Source organism: Heptranchias perlo, chromosome 33 (genome assembly GCF_035084215.1).
Source record: "Heptranchias perlo isolate sHepPer1 chromosome 33, sHepPer1.hap1, whole genome shotgun sequence".
NCBI classification, from domain to species: domain Eukaryota; kingdom Metazoa; phylum Chordata; class Chondrichthyes; order Hexanchiformes; family Hexanchidae; genus Heptranchias; species Heptranchias perlo.
The window spans coordinates 31348850-31364106 of NC_090357.1; the positions used below are offsets into that span (position 1 = coordinate 31348850).

The following is a 15257-nucleotide window of genomic DNA, read 5'->3' on the forward strand; positions in this document are numbered from 1 at the left end:
TCTCTGCGATACAGCTCCTTCCTGACCCAGTACCGATGTCAGTATCCCATGAAATGGAACCCCTCCTTCCCACACCAGTCTTTCAGCCACACGTTCACCTTCCTGACCTGCCTATCCCTGTGCCAATTTTTAATTTGGTACCTAAGTCCTGATATTCCCTTAGCATGACCTCCTTGTTCTTCCTTGTGTCATTGATGCCGACATGGACCATGACAACTGGATCTTCCCCCTCCCTTTCCAAGTTCTTCTCCAGTTGCTCAGAGATATCTTTTACCTTTGCAGCAGGTAGGCAACACACCCTCCTGGACTCTTGGTCGTGACCGCGGAGGACACTATCTATTCCTGATGTTGTGGATTCAAGTTGTATTCCAGAAACTTGAGAACATAATGCAGGCTGACCATTCAGTGCAGTACTTAGGAAGTGCTGCACTGTCGGAGGTGCTGTCTTTTGGATGAAGCGTTAAACCGAGGCCCTGAATGCCCTTGGAGGTTGATGTAAAAGATCCCATGACTCTGATTCCAAGAGGAACAGGGGAGGTGGCCTGACCAACATCAGTAAAACACATTATCTGGTCATTTATCTCATTGCTTTTTGTGGGACCTTGCTGTGCACAAATTGGCTACTGCATTTCCCAACATGACAACAGTAACTACACTTGAAAAGTACTTCATTGTCTGTGAAGCGCCTTGGGACATCCCCGGTTCATGAAAGGTGTTAGAAAAAAACATGCATTTATATTTCTTTGAACTGTCAAGCTCATGGTGTGAATCCTTTTCGTTGCTTTTTTCTCCCCTTGTCATCTTGTCTTCATACCTCTACATAAGCAGCGTATGGATGGAGCAGCAGCTTGACACATAACGTAGGTTAACACTTCAGTGCCGAGGGAGCGCCGCACCGTCGGAGCGCCGCACTGTCGGAGGGTCGGTGCCGAGGGAGCGCCGCACCGTTGGAGCGCCGCACTGTCGGAGGGTCGGTGCCGAGGGAGCGCCGCACCGTCGGAGGGTCGGTGCCGAGGGAGCGCCGCACCGTCGGAGGGTCGGTGCCGAGGGAGCGTCGGAGGGTCGGTGCCGAGGGAGCGTCGGAGGGTCGGTGCCGAGGGAGCGTCGGAGGGTCGGTGCCGAGGGAGCGTCGGAGGGTCGGTGCCGAGGGAGCGCCGCACCGTCGGAGGGTCGGTGCCGAGGGAGCGTCGGTGCCGAGGGAGCGCCGCACCGTCGGAGGGTCGGTGCCGAGGGAGCGCCGCACCGTCGGAGGGTCCTGGTCAACATTCCTCCCTCACCATACACATCCTAAAAAGATTATCTGGTTATTCATGCTGTTTGTGGGATTTTGCTGTATGAAAACTGGCTGCCATATTTGTCTAGTGACACTGCAGGGCAGTTCAGTGCTGTGGGACATCCTGAGTGATGTGATCAGGTGCTATAAAGCAAGTCTCCAATCTCAGATCATCTCCGTCACCAACTCTGCCTACTTCCACCTCCAGAAGTTCACCTCCCTCTGCTCCTACTTTAGCTCATTCGGCTCTGAAACCCTGAAGATACCTTCACCACCTCCAGACTCTCTGACTCCAATCCTATCCTGGCCAGTCTTACATGTCCAGAAACTCCAGCTCATCCAAAACTCTGCTGCCTCCATGCTACCCAGCCCAAGTCCTGCTCACCCATAAACCCATCCTCATTCATCTACATTGGTCCTTCAACACCTCAAATTTAAAATTGTTGGCTGTGTCTCTAAATCCTTCCCTAAACTTGCCCTCTCCATCTCTATATCTCCTCCAGCCCTACAACTCTCCCTGATTCTGGCCTCCTGTGCACGACCCCCTCCTTTTGCCCCGTTAATGGCAGCCATGCCTTCAGCCATTTAGGTCGACACTGGAATTCTCTCCCTAAACCTCTCCGCATTCCCACCTCCCTCTCCTCCTTTAAGATGCTCCTTAAGACCCACCTCTTCGACCAAGCTTTTGGTAACCCCTGCTATTCTCTCCTTTGTTGGTTCGGCCTCCATTTTCCTTACGTTTCTGTAAATCGCCCTGGGTTGTATTTCTATGTTAAAGGCGCTGTACAAATGCAATTTGTTAAAATTCAACACCGTGTGAAATGTTTAATGTGCAAAGCATTCCTGGCGGAACTCTGCAGAGGGGAAATGTGCAGCACCTATAAAACACCAGAGAGAAATGCAGCCAGCAAAGGTCTGTGTGACAAAAACAAGTGTCACTGTCCTTTAAATGCACTGACAGTACAGGAGCACTGGTTGCAGCACTGTACTACTTTCCCGATATAAGGTTTGAAGTTTACTTGGTTACAGGTAGGAGAGAAATAATTGAAACGGTGTCCTGTGATTGGTTCAGTTTGATATTTCTTGTTAAGATTTGAGTGGTGGGATATTCAAAATCCCGTGAGTCCTGGTAACACTTTTCCAAGATATTAAAAGAGCAAATTGAAAGAGTTTGTTTAAAAATCTCAGAGAAGGAACCAATCAACTTTATTTCTTCCTCTTTCAGGAATATCAAAATTAGTTTGATTTTCCAAGAAAGTTTACATTCATTCGGCTCCAACAGTGACCAGCTGCAAGAAAAAGAAACACTGTTTGAAAGTTATTTACAAAGGCGTAGCTTGGTGATATTATTTTGTCCACTTGGAGTTCGGTGGAAGGTTGTCCATTGTAAAAGTGTTATATGTCTGTTATTTATGTGCTTGTTTGTCTTTTGTTAAATAAATATGCTTGATTTTTGAAACTTAAAGCATCACCTCAGACCTTGTTTTAACACTAAGACCAGAGTGAGTGTTAACAGAGGCTCCAGTCGCTAAAAGTAATTACCAGCCACATTACTGAACGTTTACTGATATCAGGGCAGGGACAGACACACTGGAAGATGTTAGGAGCTGGGATTCACCCACCCAGTAAGATAATCTCAGGTAAAAGTGTAGCAAAGACTCCAAAAACCTAACAGCGGAAATTCAGCCACCTGAATCCCCATTTACTGAAAAGCCAGACCAGCAGCCTGACTGAGCTCCTGCCCCCATCCTATTTCATGGTGTTCTTACTGCTCCAGGCACCAACCTACATTCTCAGCACATCATCACCTCACACCTCATGTTGTAGCACAGTAAATCAGCAAAACAAAAGTCAAGTTACATTCAGGAGTATTGCACAATTAGAAATGACATCAAACCATTGCAATTTAAAGAGCACTGAGCTCTGGATCGCTGCCCCGACCCCTTCCCCTGCAGTATCCTGGCTCCTTACACATCACAGGGGTGTTGGGGGTAAGCAGCAATCAATGGGGCAGGATAAGTGCTGGGGTGAGGTGTGGAGTCAGTGAGTCCAGCTTCATATTTTTATTGATCTTTAAACACCTGTTTATAGAACACAGCTTCTCTAATGATACAACCACAGAAATTTACAGTTAACATAAACTCTTAAATAATAAAGCATTAAAATCTCATTCACTAAAACGATTTCACCTTAGTCTGTTTGTAACGAGTGAACAGAATGTGGCTCCTGGCCTGCGCCTGTGCTTGTCGTGTTTGTGTCAGTTTCACGTTGACCAGATTGCACTCGTCCCTGTACAGTTCTGGGGGAACAGACCCAGAGAAGAACACGACCTGTATAAGGAGTCCTCTGTGTCTCAGCCCGAGAACACGCACAAGTCCAGCAATGAATTTTCCTGTTGATTGTTCAGTTACAAACTCGCCTGGACACTGTGGCTCACTCAGAGTGTTCACACTTCAACAATCCAGCTCGCTGTCAATCCACCTCTGCAGCTTCAGAGGAGTTCTGATGGATAATACCAATCCCTCAGCGGTAAACTCCTGGATTACATCCAACGGGGGTCCACCTGGGGCCCAGACTCTTGCGGACATACCTGGCAGGTTGTTGACACGCAGCTCACTTGACCAAAAGGCGATTCGAATGATTGGTGCGAGGGTTTGTAATAGAGCTGTTCAGTTCATCAGTCCTTTCCCACCTTATTTCTTTCCATTTCCTCCAAATGATTTCTTTAAAAACTGGATCCAATTCCTAAGCAATGACATAATCAGCTCGATCTGGCTGAGCCCACACTATCATTACCAACTCCAATGTCCTGATCCCCTGCCCTTTGCTCTAATACTTCACCCAGAGGGGTAGGTGATGAGGGGAGGGTGAGGTATGTGGAAGGGAAAAGCTGTAAATACAACAGTCTCTCTCTCTCGCCGTTTATAAAATGCATGCCACAATTTGTAACTCCACTCCCAGTGGAGCTGGTGTGAATTTGGGGAGGAACATTTCCCAGCAGGTGACTGCTAGGGCTTTGTGATTGGCCCCTCAGTAGTTCCATTCCCATTAGCTGTCGAGGTAATAATGAACTGTGCATTCTGCTGCTGCAGGGCGCTGTCTGTCTGTGTCTGAGGCACACCCAGTCGTACTGCAGCATTCTGCTTCAAATCCAGCTCAGGCTGTCCTTCTGATATTACATAATGAGTCTGAAAAATAAAACACATGTCATGTCAAAGGGTGTGCATTTGCCATGATATTCTCTTTTCTGCTAATGTGTGACACAATCTCCAGTGCCTCTGATTTGTCACGCTGCTTGTTTGATATCCAGTCCTGAATAAGCTGACATTTCCTCCAATTAAACATTGGGATGACCGAAGCCATTGTCTTTGGTCCCCGCCGCCATCTCTGTTTCCGAGCCACCGACTCCATCCCTCTCCCTGACCACTGTCTGGCCCTACCTCGACCACAGACTGTTCGCAACCTCAGCATCCTATTTGACCCTGCGCTGAGCTTCTAGCCTCATATCCGCTCCATCACCAAGGCCGCCTACTTCCATCTCCGTAATATCGCCCGTCTCCACCCCTGCCTCAGCTCACCTGCTGCTGAAACCCTCACCCATGCTTTTGTTTCCAATGCTCTCCTGGGCGGCCTCCATCCTCCGTTAACTTAAGCTCATCCAAAACTCTGATCAATATCCTGACGCGCACCAAGTCCCGTTTACCCATCACCCCCTGTGCTTGCTGACCTACATTGGCTCCCGGTCCAGCAATGCCTCATCCTTGTTTTCAAATCTCTCCATGGCTTCGCCCCTCCCTATCTCTGTAATCTCCTCCAGTCCTTCAACCCTCAGAGATCTCTGCGCTCCTTCAATTCTGGCCTCTTGTGCATCCTCCACTTCCTTGACCTCTCCATTGGCGGCCGCCTTCAGCTGTCTAGATCCTAAGCTCTGGAATTCCCTCATTAAACCTCCCCGCCTCTCTACCTCTCTCTCCTCCTTTAAGACACTCCTTAAAACCTACCTCTTTGACCAAGCTTTTGGTCACCTGTCCTAAATAATTCTCTCTTTGGCCCGGTGTCAATTTTTGTCTGATAACGCTCCTGTGAAGACCCTTGGGATGTTTTACTGTGTTAAAGGTGCTATATAAATGCAAGTTGTTGTTATTTTTACATAGAATTTTACAGTACAGAAACAGGTCATTCGGCCCAACAGGTCGATGCCAGTGTTTATGCTCCACACGAGCCTCATCTCACCCTACCAACATATCCTTCTATTCCTTTTTCCCTCGTGTGCTTATCGAGCTTCCCGCTTAAAGTAAGGGGGAAGTTTCAGCTACTTTACGAAGTACCCCTTTATACAGAGAATGGCAGGCCAAGACTGGTATTTGAAAGGACCCAGTTGAACGTTATGAAGGAATTGTCAAAATTCATTCCGGCAAACTGTTCACTGAAGTGAAGGGTTTAAACATCGGGACACAAGTTAAAAATGAGGGAGTCAGGAGTAGGATGGGAAGTAAGGAGGGGTAATAAGATAATGAAATGTACAACATATACGGCTTGAAGAGATAACGGGACGCGTCTGTGGAGAGGGGAGACCGAGGGACAAAGTGAGAAGGTGGAATACATCAGTGAGAAAAGTTAGGCTGGATGATCCTTTCCTGGACCTCAAATTCTCATGATCTTTAATTGGTGGGAAGGGGGTGCAGAAGAGTGAGCCATTGTTAAACAGCGATGCAGACTCTTTCACATACCAGGCCTTTTCCAATGCACTCTGCCATTTTGTGTCATTTGCAGGTTCCGTTATTGAACATACCCTATCCCCTGCCGAGTGTTTCTCCCCAAGTGGTGATAGCTCCCTCTCAGAGAGAGAGACCCTCACATCTCATCGCCTCCCACTCAGTGGCTCCCACTGTAGGTTTGAGGATGTCACATACAGAGCAGGAAAATCCCCACTGTGTCACTGACCTGTGATAGCCAGCACCAGAGTCACAGCATTCACTGGAGGTCACCATGCACTCACCAAACCTGAAGAGGGATGGAAAGATGGTATTGTGGTGGCTCAGGGGCCGAGTGCCCAGTCTGGTGTGGACTGAGCCACATGGGCCCGAAAGATCCCACATTCAAACTGCAGTCTGTGGCAAGTTAGCTGATGTCAGTGGTAGGGGCACAGCAACTGGTTGCAGCTCTCCTGGGTTAGGGACGGGAGGTGGATGGTGGGGGAGGAGATGAGCCAGGATTCCTGTTTCTGATCACTGTTCAGTGATCGCTGCTGGCAATTGAGCATAGGTGGATGTTGGGCGAGCTCAGGCTCGAGTACAAGGACCACACACAGTGAAAGAGCAGTCAATATTTACTGTCTGGTCATTTGGGGCGAGGTAGCAAAGTGCAGTTGTTGCCCACGGAATCACACTCCAACAAAGAGCAATGCCTTTCGGGAAGGAGGAAGGACATAAAACTGAGAGGCACGGAGGAGAAAATTCTCAGCTAGTAACGTGGTCATACCTCATGTCAGGCCAGAGTCACCTGAACTGGAGCTGGCTGCTAAAGCTGGAGATAGCACCAGTGACAGGATAATCCCTTAAAGAATATACCAGAAAAATCCAGCTTCAATTTTATCACAGACCTCAAAAGAAACTTCCAGAAGCTGGTAAAACATTCCGATTACAATCACTAAAAGGGCAATATCCTGTTTCCAATTATAGGGGGAAACAAGTCATCTCAACAACACAGCCTGCAACGTCCTGAAAACGTCGTCCTTGAGTTGCGAATTAACTTGCCTGCGTCACTGCCTTCACCTGGCCGCTGCTCACCGTGGTTACAGGAGTCTCTGCAATAACGTACTGAGTCTGAGGAATGGTCATCATCTGAATCTCAGAGGCTGCAACACAAAGAAAAATGGGAAGTCTTTAACCAGACTGGCAAACAGCACATGGCTAGAAACACGGAGGCCAGGGCTGGAGTACAGTCAGTTACTGCACCCACACAAACACACTTCACATGGCTGAGCAACAAATTGGAACAGACTAATTAGATCATATAAAGATGGCAATTATTTGGGAGAACTGAGGAGTCCACGTGCAATTTGTTAAATGGGGAGCTGAGATGGGTTTAGTGAATGGAAATTCTGACATTTCCATTCACTAAACTTTATTTGTGAATTTTGTGACCATCCTGGGATGTCAGTGCCAGGAAATAACACTTCTAATTTCAGGCTCTAATGTCACCATTAAATATTCCCAGATATGCTGCAGAGTAAGGCACCTGCTACACTGTCCCATCAAACACTCCCAGAGCAGGTACAGCACTGGTTAGATACAGAGTAAAGCTCCCTCTACACTGTCCCATCAAACACTCCCACAGCAGGTACAGCACAGGTTAGATACAGAGTAAAGCTCCCTCTACACTGTCCCATCAAACACTCCCAGAGCAGGTACAGCACTGGTTAGATACAGAGTAAAGCTCCCTCTACATTTCAGTCTTGCTCACACCCAGACGAATTGGATTGTATTTGGATGTGACACAGTGGTGAACCTGTGGATTGGACCAGGATCATAAAAATCAGTTTTTAATTGATTTCCACTGAAAAATTGCCAGAGTCTTTCTGATGGTGAATCAGTAAATAAAAAATTCCTCCCAAATTTGAGATCCCACCGACCACAATTGGGGTCTGCACATGGCTACATCACACCTGCAATATCAGGTTACAAGCTGGGATCTCTGGACACAATGCTTGACAGAAAAAGTAACAAAGATTGTGCAACTTGAATTTAATTTTTTAAAGGAGATCTGGATCTTCTTCAGTTGCAGTTTTGAAGATGATATTCCTTATAATGCAGCAAGCATCAGTCTTCCATTCCCTGTTGGGAATGCATCGACAGTCACCACACTGACAGTCCCCCAAGGACTGGGGCTATCAGCAGAGACAAACTCAGGTCACACACCAAGGCATTGTGTTCCCCTGAGCATAATCTCCAACAATTTGTATTGTGCCAGTGGTTGGAGCTACAACACTGAAGGTAGTTTGTCCACTTTGACTTTTAAGTTTAAAAAAAAGCTATCTCGGGGTTAAGTGATGGTGAGCCCATAAAAGTGGTGTCTGAAGTGAGTAAATAAGTATAGGTTCTCATTTAACTTGTCCGTACCTGTTTACAGTCCCTTGTTTGTTTTCTTAAGTTTATGCAACATTCAAAATAAAAACACATTTTTACTAATTTGCTCCAAATTTTCCCAGTTTTTTTATGATCCAATTTTTCACAATAATTTTCTCCCTTTTTTTTTTAAAAACACTAGAAATAAAACCTGAGAAAACCTTCAGGTTTTTAAATTGGCAATAAAAACTGACTTTAAAGATCTTTAGGAATGGACGTCCCTGGGAAGAACTGCAGGTAGATTGTGTGGGGAAAAATCTTAAGGGAGAATCGAATGACTATTTGAGGGAGTGGGGAATTGAGGGGTATTAGATTTTGGAGCTGGCCAGATGGAGCAGTCTTTTCGAAGAAGAGCAAGGGAGTTCTGTCGGTGTCCTGGCCAATACCACTAAAACAGATCATCTGGTCATTATCTCATTGCGGTTTGTGGGATCTTGCTGTGTGCAAATTGGCTGCACATTCCTTACATCACAACAGTGACTACACTTCAAAAGTACTTCGATGGCTGTAGGGCACTTTGGGATGTCGTGAGGTCATGGAAGGCGCTATATAAATGCTATCTTTCTATCTTTTCTCGTCCTGTACTCCCCAGTGATCCTGTGCTGAAATCACTATGATTACTGCAGTTCTCAGTGCACTCTTTCCCACTTCAACTCAGGTGCTACGATCTCAGCAAGTGACAAAGGCAACATCCAAAATACGTGCAGCCTTTCTCCCTTGTTTAGTCAATCACTCCTATGAACTGTTTTGTGTAAATATACATTCTGTTTTAGCCTGGGGAGCCCACACAAATCATGTTAAAACCCACCATATCCGGGAGCACATTTTCTGTCCTCTTTTAACCAACAGCCCAGTTGAGAATTGGTAGCTTCCAACTCATGCCAGCTGATGACCACACAAATCCTCAGCTCAAATCTGAAGTTCCTACCAAACCAAATAAAAATTCTTCAGGACTTACATGATAATTACATCTGAACTCATCCACCCAGAAGTCCGGGACACTCCTCTCACTGCAGCATCCAACTGCTCCTTAAGTGATACCAGGGTTTTTACCTCCACTATTCTGCCTGGAAGTGTATCCCATACATTGGCCACTCTGTGTGAAGAGGAATTTCCGAATAACTGTCCTAAAATTCCCTCTTACTAGTTTGAACCAGTGTCCCCTTGTTCGACTCTCTCAATTTAATTTTAAGTAATATTCTAGATTTATCTTTTCCGTTCCCTTAACTATTTTACAAACCTCCAAGATTACCTCTCCGACGCCTCCTTTTCGAGCTGAAAAGCCCAAGATTTTAATTCTCTTACTTTCTTTTAACTCGGACCCTGACCCTGATCAGTCTCGAGGCTTTTCTCTGCACTGCCTTCCCTTGTTTCTTGGCTACCACAACTGAACAGCATTCAAGGTGCGGTCTGACCAGAGCCCTGTACAGTTCGATCGCTCCCTGCTCTGATGTATATTCTACTGAATGGGCCTGTGTCTGTTTTGTCACTATTTTTGAATATGGGCACCATGTTTCCAATTTACTGGCACCTCCCTCATGTCCTTTGACTCCCTTATAATGGAGGTTAGTGCCTCACAAATCTCCTGCCTGGTCTCTCTCAGCACTCTGGGATAAATACCATCTATGCTTGGGGATTTATTTGGTTTGAGCCCTTTTCATATAACTACGTAAGAAATAGGAGCAGGAGTAGGCCATACGGCCCCTCAAGCCTACTCCGCCATTCAATCAGATCATGGCTGATCTTCGACCTCAACTCCATTTTCCTGCCTGATCCCCTTATCCCTTGATTCCCTTAGTGTCCAAAAATCAATCTCAGTTTTGAATATACTCAAAGACTCAGGATCCACAGCCCTCTGGGGTAGAGAATTCCAAATATTCAAAACCCTCAGTGAAGAAATTTTTCCTCCTTAGTCCTAAATGTCCGAGCCCTTATCCTGAGACTATGCCCCCTGGATCTAGACTCTCCAGCCAGGGGAAACAGCCTCTCAGCATTTACCTGTCAAGGTCTCTGAGAATCTTACATGTTTCAATGAGATCACCTCTCATTCTTCTGAACTCGAGAGTATAGGCCCATTCTACTCAATCTCTCCTCATAGGACAACCCTCTCATCCCAGGAATTAATCTAGTGAACCTTCGTTGCACCCCCTCTAAGACAAGTATATCCTTCCTTAGGTAAGGAGACCAAAACTGTACACAGTACTCCAGATGTGGTCTCACAAAAATCCTATATAATTGCAGCAAGACTTCCTTACTCTTGCACTCAAACGACCTTGCAATAAAGGATAATATACCATTTGCTTTCCTAATTGCTTGCTGTACCTGCATATTAAACGTCTGTTGAGGCCCAAGCACTGATCCTTGCGGCACCCCACTAGTTACAACCTGCCAACCTGAAAATGACCCGTTTATTCCTACTCTCTGTTTTCTGTCCGATAACCAATCCTCTATCCATGCTAATAAATTACCCCCAATTCCATGAGCCCTTACCTTGTGTAACAACCTTTTATGTGGCACCTTATCGAATGCCTTTTGAAAATCCAAATATACGACATCCACTGGTTCCCCTTTATCTACCCTGCTAGTTACACCCTCAAAAAATTCTAATAAATTTGTCAAACACGATTTCCCTTTCATAAACCCATGATGACTCTGCCTAATCATATTATGATTTTCTAAATGCCCTGTTGCTACTTCCTTAATAGTAGATTCTAGCATTTTCCCAACTACTGGTATCAGGCTAACTGGCCTGTAGTTCCCTGTTTTTTCTCTCCCTCCTTTCTTGAATAGCAGGGTTACATTTGCTACCCTCCAATCCACGAGGACCATTCTAGAAACCAGGGAATTCTAGAAGATCAAAACCAATGCATCCACTATCTCTGTAGCCACCTCTTTTAAAACCCTTCTTTTAAAAGCCATCAGGTCCAGGGGATTTATCGGCTTTTAGTCCCATTAATTTCTCCAGTACTTTTTCTTTACTAATCTTAATTACTTTAAGTTAATTCAACCTTTGGTTCCCCACTATTTCCGGTATGTTTTTTGTGTCTTTTGCTGTGAAGAGAGATACAAAATATTTGTTTAACCTCTCTGCCATTTCCTTATTCCCCATTATAATTTCTCCTGTCTCAGCCTCTAAGGGACCCACGTTTACTTTCGCTAATCTCTTCCTTTTTACATACTTGTAGAAGCTCTTACAGTCTGCTTTTATATTTCTTGCTAGTTTACTCTCATATTCTATTTTCTCCCTATCAATTTCTTGGTCATCCTTTGCTGATTTCTAAAACCCTCCCAATCCTTAGGCTTACTACTCTTTTTGGCAACATTGTAAGCCTCTTTTAATCTAATACTATCCTTAACTTCTCCAGTTAGCAATGGTTGGATCACTTTTCCCATGGAGTTTTCATTACTCAAGGGAATGTATATTCATTGAGAATTATGAACTATTTCTTTAAATGTTCACCATGGTTTATGTACAGTCATATCTTTTAATCTAATTTCCCAATCTACCTTAGCCAACTCATCCCTCATACCTATGTAATTGACTTTGTTTAAATTTAAGACCCTAGTTTCAGACTTAACTACATCACTCTCAAACTTAATATGAAATTCGATCATATTGTGATCGCTCTTTCCCAGAGGATCCTTTACTATAAGATTACTAATTAACCTTGTTTATTACACAATACTAGATCTAATAGCCTGTTCCCTAGTTGGTTCCTCAACATATTGTTCTAGAAAACTGTCTCGAATGCATCCAATGAACTCGTCCTCCAAACTACTTTTGCCAATTTGATTTGTCCAGTCTATATGAAGATTGAAGTCTCCCACGATTATTGCACTACCCTTGTTACACATTCTAATTTCCTGATTTATACTCTGTCCAACACTATAACTAGAGTAGGGGACTTATAAACTACTCCCACCAATGTTTTCTGTCCCTTGTTGTTTCTTAGCCTCACCCATACTAATTCTACATCCTGATTTTCTGAGCTAAGATTGTTTCTCACTACTGCCTTTATCTCACCCTTTATTATCAGGGCTACCCCCCACCCCCCTCCTTTTCCATTTTGTCTTTTCTAAAAGTCAAGTACCCTGGAATATTTAGTTCCCAATCTTGGTCACGTTGCAACCACGTCTCAGTAATGGTGACTGGATCAAACCCACTTATCTCTATTTGTGCCATTAATTCGTCTATCTTGTTACGAATGCTTTGTGGCGCCTTTAATTTTAACTTCCTACTATTTTTCCCTGATGTGACCGTAGTCACTAATGCCCTATTACCTTTGTTAAGCTCTCTGTCCCTTCCCGACACACTCTGCTTGTTTTTACCCAAATCAGCCTTGACTTTTCTGTTTGGACTTATAAATTTACCCTCACCTGAACCCTCTCCCCCCACCACGTCCTGGTTATTTGATTCGCCAGGACACTGGTCCCAGCCTGGTTTAAGTGGAGCCCGTTCCAACTGAAGAGCTCCCTCTTTCCCCAGTACTGGTGCCAGTGCCCCGTGCTTCCCTCCATGGGAAAACCCCTGCTTCCCACACCACTCTTTCAGCCACGCATTTAACCGTAGAATCTGTTTGTCCCTATGTCAATTTGAATGTGGCTCATGTGGTAATCCAGAGATCATTATCTTTGAGGTTCTGCTTTTTAACTTGGACCCGAGCTCCTCAAAATCACTTAGTGGAACCTCATTCCTAGTTCTACCTATGTTTGGGATCATCTCACATATCAAAATTGTTGACCATTGTTTGGTCTCTGTCCCTGGATTATTCTGAACTGACAGCCAACTCTTCCCATCCCCCACCAGTGTAACACAGACGCAAACACTGAGGCAGAAAGGGGTGTGACAACTGTACAGGGGCCTGAGGGACAGGGCACAACTTGCCATGAGATCTACAGAACAATGCTCTTTCAACCCTCTTAAGTATTAGAGCAGGTGCTAGGGTCATTCACAAGCCATTCACAGTTTCTAGATTCCACTGCCCTGTGTAAGGTATATGGTGAATATACTCTGGCCTTTGGTAACTGTACAACTTCACATCAAAAATATAAAGCGTCCTACATGAGGAGAGTCCATCAGTTAGTCTGATATGCAATTGAGCGACTGGGTACATTACAAACCCTCTCTACTGGTTGCATCATTCAGTTCAATCACAGCCTATTCTGATTAGCATCCATCAGTGTCAGTTTGGCTTAGTGGCAGATTAGGGTGTGACTTCAAACCCTAATCCAAAACCTTTGCACCCAATCCAGGACGGCACTTCATACAGGACTGAGAGACTGCTGCACTGTTCGAGGTGCCATTTTTTGGATGAGATGTTAAACCGAGGCCTCATCTGCCTGTTCAGGTCGGTGCAAAAAGATCATGTAGCACTATTCAAAGAGTAGGGAGTTCTCCTGCTGTCGGGGGAGGAGAGGGGCCGCGGTCGGGGAGGGGGGGCCGTGGTCGGCGGGGGGGGGGGGGGGGGGGGGGGGGGAGAAAGAGAGGAGAGAGGCGGCGATCGCGAGGGTGGGGGAGAGAGGCGGCGATCGCGAGGGTGGGGGAGAGAGGCGGCGATCGCGAGGGTGGGGGAGAGAGGCGGCGATCGCGAGGGTGGGGGAGAGAGGCGGCGATCGCGAGGGTGGGGGAGAGAGGCGGCGATCGCGAGGGTGGGGGAGAGAGGCGGCGATCGCGAGGGTGGGGGAGAGAGGCGGCGATCGCGAGGGTGGGGGAGAGAGGCGGCGATCGCGAGGGTGGGGGAGAGAGGCGGCGATCGCGAGGGTGGGGGAGAGAGGCGGCGATCGCGAGGGTGGGGGAGAGAGGCGGCGATCGCGAGGGTGGGGGAGAGAGGCGGCGATCGCGAGGGTGGGGGAGAGAGGCGGCGATCGCGAGGGTGGGGGAGAGAGGCGGCGATCGCGAGGGTGGGGGAGAGAGGCGGCGATCGCGAGGGTGGGGGAGAGAGGCGGCGATCGCGAGGGTGGGGGAGAGAGGCGGCGATCGCGAGGGTGGGGGAGAGAGGCGGCGATCGCGAGGGTGGGGGAGAGAGGCGGCGATCGCGAGGGTGGGGGAGAGAGGCGGCGATCGCGAGGGTGGGGGAGAGAGGCGGCGATCGCGAGGGTGGGGGAGAGAGGCGGCGATCGCGAGGGTGGGGGAGAGAGGCGGCGATCGCGAGGGTGGGGGAGAGAGGCGGCGATCGCGAGGGTGGGGGAGAGAGGCGGCGATCGCGAGGGTGGGGGAGAGAGGCGGCGATCGCGAGGGTGGGGGAGAGAGGCGGCGATCGCGAGGGTGGGGGAGAGAGGCGGCGATCGCGAGGGTGGGGGAGAGAGGCGGCGATCGCGAGGGTGGGGGAGAGAGGCGGCGATCGCGAGGGTGGGGGAGAGAGGCGGCGATCGCGAGGGTGGGGGAGAGAGGCGGCGATCGCGAGGGTGGGGGAGAGAGGCGGCGATCGCGAGGGTGGGGGAGAGAGGCGGCGATCGCGAGGGTGGGGGAGAGAGGCGGCGATCGCGAGGGTGGGGGAGAGAGGCGGCGATCGCGAGGGTGGGGGAGAGAGGCGGCGATCGCGAGGGTGGGGGAGAGAGGCGGCGATCGCGAGGGTGGGGGAGAGAGGCGGCGATCGCGAGGGTGGGGGAGAGAGGCGGCGATCGCGAGGGTGGGGGAGAGAGGCGGCGATCGCGAGGGTGGGGGAGAGAGGCGGCGATCGCGAGGGTGGGGGAGAGAGGCGGCGATCGCGAGGGTGGGGGAGAGAGGCGGCGATCGCGAGGGTGGGGGAGAGAGGCGGCGATCGCGAGGGTGGGGGAGAGAGGCGGCGATCGCGAGGGTGGGGGAGAGAGGCGGCGATCGCGAGGGTGGGGGAGAGAGGCGGCGATCGCGAGGGTGG

At 48.0% G+C, this 15257-nt stretch overlaps 1 protein-coding gene across 1 annotated transcript in view; it reads right to left on the bottom strand.

Annotated features, from left to right (window-relative positions):
- Positions 1-3172: 3172 nt before the first annotated feature.
- Positions 3173-15257, bottom strand: part of prdm10 (PR domain containing 10) — a 170125-nt gene continuing 158040 nt past the window's right edge. Inside the window, exons 22-23 of the mRNA XM_067970795.1 lie at positions 7030-7130; positions 3173-4461 (exon numbers count right to left, since the gene is read on the bottom strand). Of these exons, the coding sequence (XP_067826896.1) occupies positions 4282-4461; positions 7030-7130 (281 nt within the window). The 3' untranslated portion in view covers positions 3173-4281. The remainder of the gene's footprint in view (positions 4462-7029; positions 7131-15257) is intronic.